At 37.2% G+C, this 13,256-nt stretch overlaps 1 protein-coding gene across 1 annotated transcript in view; it reads right to left on the reverse strand.

Moving 5' to 3' along the window:
• The window catches only part of LOC150085165 (RUS family member 1), a 173,910-nt gene that overhangs the window by 129,782 nt on the left and 30,872 nt on the right, over nucleotides 1-13,256 (reverse strand). Inside the window, exons 2-3 of the mRNA XM_090373057.1 lie at nucleotides 11,222-11,299; nucleotides 1,205-1,319 (exon numbers count right to left, since the gene is read on the reverse strand). Coding sequence (XP_090229183.1) covers nucleotides 1,205-1,319; nucleotides 11,222-11,299 — 193 coding nt within the window. The remainder of the gene's footprint in view (nucleotides 1-1,204; nucleotides 1,320-11,221; nucleotides 11,300-13,256) is intronic.

The following is a 13,256-nucleotide window of genomic DNA, read 5'->3' on the forward strand; positions in this document are numbered from 1 at the left end:
ACAATTGGCCCAGCATTGCATCCTGGGGAACTCCACTAAGAACATTAGTCCATGAGGAACAGTGCCCACTGATAACCACTCTCTGTCTTCTTCCACTTAACAGTCCCCTTATTCATAACAGTAACTTGCTCTATAAACTGGAAGCTTCCACCTGTTGTGAAATTATGTGTGTGGAATCATCTGTTCTTGTGGAAGTGGATGGTTTGAATAATTCTTCAGCTGGTTTATGGGGAAATCATGTATTAACTTCTTTGTTTTTTTTTAGATTAAATCCAAACTCAGTGAATATTGAGTTTTAATTTAATTTAAATTCAAACTCAAATGTTCACTGAGTTTTTAGCTCAATTTTTTTTAATACCCTTTTGACAAAAACAGAAGGTATCACCGAAAATTAAGTTAAAATATAACCGTTTTTATACCTTGGCTAAAATTTCTAACTTTTAGTTATGATGAAGGGCTAAGGTGAAGAAAGCCTGCACGAGAAGCATGCAAAAGTTCAATGAAATTTATCGGTAAAAGTACTTTGCCGTAACGGCATTTGTATTGTTCTTCGCTCGTAAACAGACAGTGGGTGTTATCAGTCTGGAGTTGAAGTTGAATCCCACGGGAGCTTGAAACCCTCTCGAAGTGGGGAGGGGGGTAACCCGACCATTTTTCTTTTGAATCACTAATTGAATCATGAACAGAGTCATATTGGAAGTTCTGGCATCATAAAAAATGTTTGTAACGTAGTTTCACTGGTAAAATTTTTGAAGTTTGCCGTGCTTCTCGTGTGGGCTTCTTTTGCCTTTTTTTTTTCTTAATAAACAATTTATCCACTAGTCTACCAGTGATTCTAAAGAAAAAAGGTCGGGTTACCCCCTCCACTTCGGAGGGTTTTCAATCCCCCATGGGATTCAATTTCTACTCCTGACCGATAACACCCACCATCTGTTTGCCAAGTGAGCAACAATACAAATGCCATTACGGCAAAGTACTTTTACCAATAAATTTCATTGAACTTTTGCATACATCTCATGCAGGCTTTCTTTACCTTTGCCTGATGAAGTTATGATTATAAACAATGTGTTTATAATTAAAAAATACTTGCAATCTAATAACAAAATTTCTCAGCATTCTGGTAGTAAAGTTCATTATTATTTAATGCACACAAATCCATTTTAAAAATACCCTTTATCAAAATGTAATAAAACATTCTGCTTACCTTTTAGTAGCCATGTAATAGTGGCAGCTAGAGGTGTAGCTGTTTCATCACCTACTCCAGCACCTTTTAAAACTGCATGAGTTGATAAACTATTTGCTATGCTGCTTGAAAATGCCTAAAAATTAAAAAATATAAATTTATGAAAACTGTCATTAGTTGTGTTAGTCTAGTAATCGGTTTGAAAACAAAAACACTTAAAAAACTGATATTCAATTTTTTTTTGTTCTAAAAGATTAAAAAAAGAAAGCATTGCTGAAAAGAATAATATACCTACAAACAAATATAGATAAGTATGTTGTCGTAAGGGAGAGGAGAGTCTAATGAAATCAGAAGTCGAAAAAGGGAAGTAGAAAAGTACCTGTAAAATAAAAATAATTACAGGTAGTTCCCGACTTTGAGTTAATTCGTTCCTAGCCCGCGCTCTTAAAGCAAGCGAAAACACGTAAAGCAGGAATTTATTTCCCACTGTGATGTTAAAAATGAGGGATATGTTCTGAACAATGAAATTAGACCATAGTAATGTTAAATAAAGGTCAACAAAACAATAGTTTATGTTTAAACAATGATCTATTTATCCAAAGAAATGAAAATATATCCTTTAAAACCAAGTGTGTGGGTTGACCTTCAAGTACGTAAGCACGTAATTCTTCAAACAGGCCTCTGAGGTTGGATATGTTCATATTGTAGTTTTAAATGTTTTTTACCAACCTTATGTAGAAATAAAACACAAAGAAAACGAAAACTGGAATCTTGATAACTATGTATTTATAATAAGTTATATTTGTCTGTATTTACAATAAATTATATTTAACTTTACAACTAAAATATATGAAATATACATATAAAATATACATTAAAATATACTGGGTTAAGAACAATAAAATACATTAAAATATACTAAATTAAAATCGATAAAACCAAAGCTTTCGAAGGCTCCTACCTTCTTCTTCAGCGGTATTTTCTTTGTTCTGCAGTGCGTCTTTAAATACCAGCAGGTTCACGGTACTCATTACGTGTTTCATTCCCACGTGTTCCGTTCTCTTGTGTTACGGAATCGGAAGTGGCTCGAGAGTGGGTCATGTGGAACCGTTCATCGCTTCTGAGGAGAGTAGCCTCAAAGAGGGGATGGATCCGCATTCCTCTATCTCTATTAATGTTCACTGTGGAACAGATCCGCAAACTCTCAAGCCACTTCCGGTCTCAGAACTTATTCGCCCGATCGGTGATGATAGCCTCGTCCGGGGAGATGTGGTGCTGCTTCTCCCAAAAATGCTCGGCCACGGCGGACTTACCATAGTCCAAAAAAAAAAAAAAAAAAAAAAAAAAAAGAAGCCTCAAGGAAGATGATAGCATTGTGGTCTTACCCGCGGACAAAGGTAGGGCAACGGTGGTTCTTGATAAGGAAGCATATCTAAATAAGGCGTTGGATTTATTGAATGATCATACCACCTATAAGGTTATTCAGAAAAGTCCACTGCTTAGCTTGGAACGGCAAGTGAATAGAATGGTACAGAGTTGCTTAAGTCTAGCAAAATTTCCAAAGAACAATATTGGGTACTGCATGCTACAGGGAGCCAAATACCAAGATTTTATGGCTTGCCCAAAATTCATAAAATGGGTGTACCACTTAGACCCATAGTTTCATTTATAGGCAGTCCCACATATGCACTATCTGGTTTCTTAGCCAAATTATTATCTCCATTAGTAGGACTTTCTGAATTTAGTATTAAGGACAGCAAAGACTTTGTGCATTTTATTAGAAGCCAACGCATTGAAGAGAATGAAATTATGATATCTTTCGACGTGAAATTTCTATTTACGTGTATTCCGATTGACCATGGAGTGCGTTGTGCACACATGGCCTTACGGAGAGATACTACTCTAAATACTAGAACACAATTAAATTTAGAGGATATTGAGAAAGGTATAGAATTATGCCTCTCAAGCACCACTATGGTGTTTGATAATACTATGTATAAGCAGGTTAACGGTACAGCCATGGGCTCCCCCATTAGCGCAATTATAGCTAATTTAGCTATGGAGGAGCTCGAGGCTAGAATATTTAATGTTAGTGTTCTCCCTATGCGCCCCTGGAAAAGATACGTAGATGATACGTTTTCAATTATTCGAAAGGGGAGTGAAGATCAGGTGTTGAATATTTTAAATGGCTTCTCCCCATTCATACAATTTACCTCGGAGGCAGAAGAAGGAGGAGTTTTGCCGTTCCTAGATGTGTTGGTCTGTAGGGAAGACCAACAACTAAAGACTAAGGTCTATAGGAAATCGATGTGTAAAGGTCAATATTCGCACTACAATTCAGCTCAGGCCAACAATCATAGGAACAGTGTGGTTAGAACATTAGTTGACAGGGCAAAATCACACTGTAGTACCCCCGAGGATAGGAAGGTAGAGTATGAACGCGTCACAACGGATCTTACAAAATGTGGCTACCCCCAGAGGATTATAGAAAAATATATTAAAGGAAATCAGAGGAGAGGCGAATCTTTTACGCCAGTATCCACTGCATATATTCCCTACTATCCGGGTCTAACCGATCACATAACTAGAATACTAAGAAATTATCAGACGCGTTGTGTGCAGCTTCCGGGGCGGAGGCTGTACACAATCGTGTCACGAGTAAAGGACCCGATTCAAAAAGAGAATGCAAGTGGGGTCGTATACAGTATTAGATTCCCGGATTGTGGGGAGTGTTATGTAGGGAAACAAAACGCCGTCTCAAAGACTGTCTGGGGGAGCACACTAAGGCAATAAGAAGTGCGGACTATGGTAAGTCCGCCGTGGCCGAGCATTTTTGGGAGAAGCAGCACCACATCTCCCCGGACGAGGCTATCATCACCGATCGGGCGAATAAGTTCTGGGACCGGAAGTGGCTTGAGAGTTTGCGGATCTGTTCCACAGTGAACATTAATAGAGATAGAGGAATGCGGATCCATCCCCTCTTTGAGGCTACTATCCTCAGAAGGGATGAACGGTTCCACATGACCCACTCTCGAGCCACTTCCGATTCCGTAACACAAGATAACGGAACACGTGGGAATGAAACACGTGATGAGTACCGTGAACCTGCTGGTATTTAAAGACGCACCGCAGAACAAAGAAAATACCGCTGAAGAAGAAGGTAGGAGCCTTCGAAAGCTTTGGTTTTATCGATTTTAATTTAGTATATTTTAATGTATTTTATTGTTCTTAACCCAGTATATTTTAATGTATATTTTATATGCATATTTCATATATTTTAGTTGTAAAGTTAAATATAATTTATTGTAAATACAGACAAATATAACTTATTATAAATACATAGTTATCAAGATTCCAGGTTTCGTTTTCTTTGTGTTTTATTTCTACATGAGGTTGGTGAAAAACATTTAAAACTACAATATGTAAGCACGTAAGGCCACGGTGGAGGGAGTATTGTAGGGGTGTGTGCAGAAGGGTGATGAGAAAGAGAAAAAGAGCGGTCTAGAGGGGGGGAGAGGAAGAACGGAGGGTGAGGGTTGAGGTGGGCGAATGGTGATCGCGACTGCCGACCTGTCGAAGTACGAGAGGCTCAAAGATGAGATGTATAAACGAGTGCCAGTCTCTTTGATTGTGCTTTTAGTGGCACTGATGTGTGCCGATTCTAACCTATAGCAGACTTTGAAATTACATGAAAAGCCTATGATGTTAAACATCACAGGCTCTACTGAGCCGATTATAACAATAAGCAAATTATAAAAGGGCTAAGGTGAAGAAAGCCTGCATGAGAAGCATGCAAAAGTTCAATGAAATTTATCGGTAAAAGTACTTTGCCGTAACGGCATTTGTATTGTTCTTCGCTCGTAAACAGACAGTGGTGTTATCAGTCTGGAGTTGAAGTTGAATCCCACGGGAGCTTGAAACCCTCTCGAAGTGGGGAGGGGGGGGGAGTAACCTGACCATTTTTCTTTTGAATCATTATCATGAGCTGGATATCATCATTCTTCTCTTTTTTTTTGGTAATTCCTTTCTACTTCGCTCTCTCTCAGGGTAGGTAACTCGGGAATTTTTTTTTTGGCTGGTGCAGCATAAGCCTCAGGCCTCCTTGCGCCATATGGCTAATAATAATAAAGCTTCGTCACGTCCCTTGAGAGTGAAGGAATGAACAGGAGTTTCAGCTATTAAACCTTCTTCTTCTTCAGCTTCACATTTTGCCATTTCAATGAGGTCTTCATTTGTGAGCTCTCCATTGTGTACTTGAAGCAGATCAGTAACATCAGTTGTAGAAACCTCAGGTTTCAATTGGTTAGCAACATTTACGACTGCTTCTGTTTCATTTTGTACGATCTCTGCCAGTTCTTGAAATCCTTCAAAGCTATCAATAAACTGATGACACAGTTTATTCCAAACACACTTCATGTTCTTCTCTGTAATTTTGTCCCACGCTCGTTTTGTTATTTTGATTACATCTAAAATATGGAATTCTTTTCAAAATTCCATATTTTAGATGCAATCATATACTGTACTGTACTGTATAGCTACACGAGTGGTTTGAAATGCTATATTTATGAATGCTTAATTTATGAATAAATTATGAATGCATTTATTTATTGCAATTAGTGTTCATATTTTCGATTTTTTGTCGTTACTCGAAAAAAAGAACTCGTAAACCTGGGAACTCGTAAAGCAAGAACAGCCTGTATATATTAAAAGTACTTAATGAGGCAGTAACTTAGTTGATCTTAATGTTGGAATTAAGGGTCAGCCATTAAAACCAAGGGAAATACAGAAAGAAGTAAGGCCTCTGTTTCTAACATGAAATGTACACAGCATGTAGTGGCAAACAATGAATCCAAGTTACAGTATACAGAAGCCAAGTTAAGTGTAGCAGTACAAATATAGAGTGCTAACGTGTATTTCGTGGCTGACTCAACAAAGGCAGAGATAGGAAGTAGAAGGAAAGAATAAATGAGAGCAATAAAATAAAATAATAAATAACATAAAAAGCTGAAGCAGAGGGTCAAAGTTGCAACTTATTGTACCATGCCGGAGTTGGAGTATGGGCAGTGTAGAGTAGACCATCACGTTACGATGGTGAAGGCTAAAAGATACCAACTAATGACAGATTAAATATATATAGTTTGTTAAAGTGACCTCCAGCACAAGAATACGATGGCTAGGTGTGACTGGAAGATAGGCATTAAATCAAAGAAGTAGTACATCCCAGGATAGGGAAGAAGAGATAAACTGACAGAGTAGCGTAAGCTAGACGCTGAACTTTGTTAAAGGCAAAAAAAGTGAATTATAGCAAAAAAATAGCACCTTGATATTGCGTTCGTAAACCTAATGGCACCTGGGAAGTAAAAATATAGAAGGCTAGGACAGTGGAAAATAATCTGAGGAAGAGGTAATATAGGTGTGCTAGGGCAGTCTGGGGTCACAAATCCTGTTCCTGTTCCTGTAGTAGGACCCTGAACATAATGCTGGGAGCATGCTTCATGTGTTGGTTAGTTATGTTAAAAATGGTAAAAGTTTACCATTTAAAAATCATTACCCTCTAAGATAATTATTCATAATAAAAAATAATAATAATAATAAAAACAAAAACATTATATAAATACTCCCTAGGTATCCAATCAGTGGGCACAAGTTTTTCAGACTGTGAGACACCATAGAGATTACGAGGTATAGACTGTACATTACATATACAGCCTGAAAGCAGAGGATGTCATCTTGCTAATACTGTTAATATCTATCAGGTGGTCCAGCAATTTTTTGTGTGTTAATATTGAAGTGATAATAAAGGTAGGCTGTGGGAAACATTATCTAGTAGTTTATTATAGAGAATTTTGATATTATGCATTATTAAATGGTTGTTACTACATATGGAGGCTGTTCTCTGATGCATTGGGAAGGAATGATATCGGCATGCACTTTTTTTTTTTCAGATGTTAGAATGCCAGTGAGTGAAGTTGACTACCTTGAAGTTAAGGGCTTCTCGTTTGTTGTAAATATTTATGGTGGTTTGTGAGTGATTGATGTTAATGTCAAGATCCAGGTAGCTGGCTGTAAGGTTATTGCTACTGGTTCTTTCCAGTGTGAGTTCTGAGGGATAAATATTAGCAAAGTCTTGTAAAAAGTTGGTGCAGTTTAATACAAGTAAGTCATCTATGTATCTGTATACATATATACATATTTCTGATGGTAAGATTGTTTCAAACTAATAGAGACAGGCTTTTTTTTTTCCTTTAACAAAGTTCAGCATCTAGATTATACTACTTTGTCAGTTTGTCTCTTCTCTCCTATCCTGGGATGTACTGTTTCATTGGTTTAATTCTGATCTTCCAATCACACCTAGCCATCATATTCTTGTCTGATTTACTGCTTTCCGCTAGAGGTCACTTTAACAAACTATATATACTTAATCTGTCATTAGACAGTATCTTTTAGCCTTCACCATTGTAGCATAAGGACTTACACAGTCCATACTCCGACCCTGACATGGTACAACAGTAAGTTGCAACTTTGACCCTTCACTTTGGCTTTTTATGTTATTTATTATTAGACTAAAGTGCTTTAAGGGCTTAAGCCTCAGGCTGCAAAAGAATTAGATAATATACAAGTTTGTACAAAAGCAGCATATTAGTACACAATTCTAAAAAAAGTTAAAAACAGCATTTATTGAGTTATATCTCATTTTGTGAATACCTTCACAATGAGTTTAGCATTAGCATTTAGCATTAACAAAGGTACATGATGCAAGAAAGCAAGCTTATATAACATCAGCCAAAAAAAAAAAAAAAAAAACCCCTTATTTCACCCATCCACTCGCTCCAAACGGTTCTCAAGTTTTGCCTTGAATCTATTTAAGCTATCAACTCCTACAACGACAGATGGAAGTTTGTTCCACCAATCAACCACCCGCTGGCTAAAGGCAAACTTCTGCACATCTATCCTACAACCATCTTTCCTCAATTTGAATTTATGCCCTCTCAGGCAATTATTCTGAGCAAGAGGAAGAATCCCATCCGCATTGAGCATGCTCAAACCATTCAAGGCTTTATAAACCTCAATCAGTTCACCTCGCAGGTGCCTAGTCTCCAGACACTGTAATTTGCAAAACTTAAGCCTTTCTTCATAAGAGCAACCCTTTGTTCCATTCATTAATCTTGTTGCCCTTCTCTATACTCGTTCCAACAGCTCTACATCCTTCTTAAAATGAGGCCTCCACACCTGTAAACAGTACTCAAGGTGCGGCCTGACCATTGCCTTATATAAGGGGATAATCACCTCCTTATCCCTGCTAGAAATATTCCTGTATATCATTGACAAGACACCATGAGCTACTCTTGCAAACTGTCTGCACTGCTCAGAAAACTTCATATCTGCCTACACAATTACCCCCAAGTCCTTTTCATTTTCTAACACTGTCAGTATGTTACCACAGAGTTGATACATTACTCTAGAATTACTGCTCCCCATATGTAGTATTTTACATTTGTCAATGTTAAACTTCCTTTTCCACCTCTCAGCCCATCTGCTCAACTTTTCTAGATCCTGTTGCAGCAATATACTGTTATTAGTGTCATTAACAACCCTGCCAACCTTCGTATCATCTGCAAACTTGGATATTAAGCCTGATATACCATCATCAATATCATTTATAAATACAGAAAACAACAATGGACCCAACACTGAGCCCGGAGGGACTCCACTAATAACATTAGTCCACAAAGAGCAGTGTCCATTGATTACCACTCTCCCACTCAACCATCCCTTTATCCATAGCAGCACTTTGCTTCCAATGCCACACTGCTCCAATTTGTGCAGCAGTCTTCCATGTGCAACATATCAAAGGCTTTTCTAAGATCCAAATATATGACATAAAAGTTATTCTTTGCATCCAATTCCTTTGTGGCTACATCATAGTATCCAATCAAATTAGTCAGACAAGACTTCCCCTTAACAAACCCATGCTGTGTCCGAGCTATAACTGAAGTCTTGTCTTGATGATCCTGCAATGCCTCTTTAACCAGTGCCTCCATTAATTTCCCTGGAACAGAAGTTAAACTAACAGGTCTGTAATTACCTGTGTCTCCCTTTGATCCTCCTTTGTGGATTGGGGTCACATTTGCACATCTCCAGTCCATGGGTACCTCCCCTGAGTCCAGGGAAGCTCTCATAATTATGGCTAAGGGTTTGCTTACTTCCTTTGCTGCCTCCTTTAATATAACTGGATAGATTCCGTCCACCCCAGGTGCCTTTCTTGCCATGTTGCCATTGCACTACTTCGAATAAGTAACGCTTCACCAATGGAGAAAACTATTGTTATTTATTCTTGGAGGATACCACCACCACCACCCAGATGGCACCATTTCAGGGTTATATGACCCTTCTTTATAACTAAAACAATGTCATTTTTAGCTTTTTTTTAAAATTGCTGCATACTAATGTGCTGCTTTTGCACAAACTTGTATGTTGTCTAATTCTTTTGCAGCCTGGGGCTTAAGCTCTTAAAGCACTTTAGTCTAATTCACTTTATACACCATCAGGCATCTCTCATATTGTGGAATTATACTTCATAATTTGGTCATCATTGCATCACCGGGGTACCTACCTACCTACCCACCCACTGAAGAAGGGCCAAATAGCCCTGAAACGGTGCCATCTGGGTGGTGGTATCTGCCAAGAATAAGTAGCAATAGTCTTCTCCATTGGTGAAATGTTACTTATTTGAAGCAGCACAATACCATGGCAATTCTTTTTTGAAAGTATTCACAATATGAGATATAACTAAAACGATGCCATTTTTAGCTTTTTTTTTTTTAGAATTGCTGCATACTAATGTGCTGCTTTTTGCACAAACTTGTACATTGTTATTTATTATTTTATTGCTCTCTTTTATTCTTTCCTTCTACTTCCATCTCTGCCTCTGTTGGGTCACTCTAGTACCACTCTATATTTGTACTGCCACACTTAACTTGGCTTCTATATACCGTAACTTGGATTCATTGTTTGCCACCAAGTGCTACATACACTTCATGTTAGAAACAGAGTTTTATAGGAGATTTCTCTCCTATAAAACCAAGGAAAATACCTTGGTTCTATAGTGGAGAAATCCATAACTTACTTTGTAAGTTATGGATTTCTCTCATATAGATTTCTCTATGGATTTCTCCCCTATACTGGTCAATATGCCTCATTTGTTTAATTACTGACTTCCCCGTCACTCGGGTTAAGTTTACTTTAATCTATTTACACCCTCTCTCTCTCTCTCTCTCTCTCTCTCTCTCTCTCTCTCTCTCTCTCTCTCTCTCTCTCCCCCCCCCCCCATATTCGGGGTTACTTTAACATGTTATAAACATGCTGGAAACTCATTTGCTAACTTCTTTGGTCACCGATACAGCCTTGTTGATGTGACTATGTGACTGGAGGAAGAGGCAGTACTACAGAAATGGGCATACAATTATATCGAAAAGTTCAAGTGGCTAGCTCAGACCCCAATGAACACCTGTAGGATGAACTGGAGCACCAGGTTGGGCTGTGGCCAAAACAGCCTTCTTCCAAACCAACTCAAGCAGCTGCTTTAATAAACTACCACAGCAGATAGAAAGTATGCCCAGTCAAGCCAAAAGGTGACTATACTATGCATTAAGTTTTGAATTAACATCCGTTTTTGTAACTTTGAGTGAGTGCATGAATGAGTGAGTGCATGAATGAGTGAGTCAGTCAGTGCTTTTTACCATACAAAGTATAATATAAATACACATTACAATCTAGTATGGTACATTATTTGAAAACATACTTCATAAATTACTTCAGAAAAAATTACCTAATTACTTAGTTCAAAAATTAATAAAATATGTATATCCAACACCTTGCTACATAATCATTACTGCATAATAGTAAAAGATAACCTTTTGAAATGCAGCTTAATGTATAGAATACAGCAACACAATAATTGAAAACTGTACCAGTTCCTTGCTCACATGTATTATATACACACTGAAAAAACACAAAACAAACATATTTCTGTCTCACCTGAATACTGTCCCAAAGCTGGTATTCCATATAGTCTTCACTAACTGTGTAAGGAAAGCCATGAGGGAGAAAGGCAGCCTAAAACACACAATGATGTTATAATAAACATGCACAAATGATATATATTAAAATATATATTATTCACAGCAGACACTGATAGCTAAATTTAGCTATCAGTGTCAAAAAATAATAATTATATTTAATGAAATTTTTTATTTAAAGGATAAGAACTTTGCAGACATATTAATTTTTTTGTTATGAAACTACTGCACATCAGCACCACTGCCATCAACCTGCCAACACATTTCATATACAGGTATACATCAGATCACCAACACATTTTTCACATCATATATTAAATATAACAGTGTGTTATTAATGAATTAGTGATTCAGCAAACATGTTAAAACAAAACTATCTGGCCTGATGATGGTGCACACTAATGTTCTTGGATAACAAATATATTTTAAAAATATATGTAAACAAAATATATAAAAAATATATTAACAAATATATATATTAAACTACTGGAGGAGATGGAGAGGTGATGTAGAAAGATTTTTCTTTTGGCAGATGCTTTATAAGTTTCTTTCTTGCATCATGTACCACAAAAAAAAAATGTTCTTATTTATACTCCTGCATGACCGCCAGGTTAGTGGAGTTTACAATAAATCAATCACTACAAATGTTAATTGTATTTATCAGTCACAGGCTTGAACCTCTGGTCCTCTCAAAGAACGGGAGTGCTACTACACTTCCCCTCACCTGACCACTCAGCTACATCAGGCATTAGGTTACATTAAGTACTCCTACTAATACTAATATCAGCTCCTTTGTATGAATAAATATATGGTTATGCTGCATTCTGAGTAATGCATAGGTCTGGAAGCCTAATTTCAGGAAGGATGTGGATCTGCTGGAGTAGGTATTGAGAAAACAAGATTGGTCAGGAACTCAAAAGGGGACTCTTACCATAAAAGACTTAAGTTCTACAAATAGCTGCTTGAAAAAACTGGGCACATGAGAAGGGACATGATTGAAGTGTTTAAGGCCTTAAATGATTTGAGTAAATTAAATATGTATGGCATCCTAACTCTTACTAAAATGGGACACTAAGGGCATATAAATTTAAATTGAAGATGGTTGTTCATAGGATATATGTGTATAAAGTTGTTTTCAGTCTGACTGACTGACTGACTGTTAGAACAAACTTCCATCTGGTGTTGTCGAGGGTAGGTGGGGTTTTTTTGTTTGGTTATTTGTTTTAGGTAATGCTTGTAAAATAATAAGAGGAGTGTTAATATTTTACAAATATTAATATCAACGTAGAATGTATTGAGTATTACAGCTCTCATTCATACTATTAAGCTAATGCTATATAAGCCTGCTTCTATGCATCATTTGCCAGAAGTACTAATACAATGAACGATGCATGAAATAATAAATGCATAAATTTCTAATTATATTCAATAACCACTGTAGCCAAAAGAGTTTCCAACTTTTTAATCATGAATAAATTTACAATAGAATCAGATGTTTTTTTTTATATGAGAACCATAGCAAACTCCTTACACACAACCTTGGATATAATAATCGCTCAGATAATCGGAGAGGGCATAAATTCAAACTGAGGAAAGACAATTGTAGGATAGATGTGCGGAAGTTTGCCTATAGCCAGCGTGTGTTGATTGCATGAACACATTTCCATCTGTTGTTGTAGAAGTTGATAGCTTAAATAGATTCAAGGCAGAACTAGACAAACATTTGGAGGCAGTGGATGGGTGAAATTAGATTTTTTTTTTTTTTTTTTTTTGGCTGATGCTATATAAGCTTGCTTTCTTGCATCATGTGCCCTTACTAATGCTAATGCTAATAATAAATCGGCATCAACATTAAAAACGCTATACTGCTACAGATAAAGCCCTGTTTGCATGCATGAATGAGAGCACTGATATTTGGGTGACACTCAGGTCAAGTGGACCCAATTCCGGCGAAGTTCGGACGGTCTGTGACAGCCAAATCCTCTGTTTGCACC

This window comes from Mastigoproctus giganteus, chromosome 5 (assembly GCF_048544385.1).
Source record: "Mastigoproctus giganteus isolate SK-2022 chromosome 5, ASM4854438v1, whole genome shotgun sequence".
In the NCBI taxonomy this organism is placed as follows: Eukaryota; Metazoa; Arthropoda; class Arachnida; order Uropygi; family Thelyphonidae; genus Mastigoproctus; species Mastigoproctus giganteus.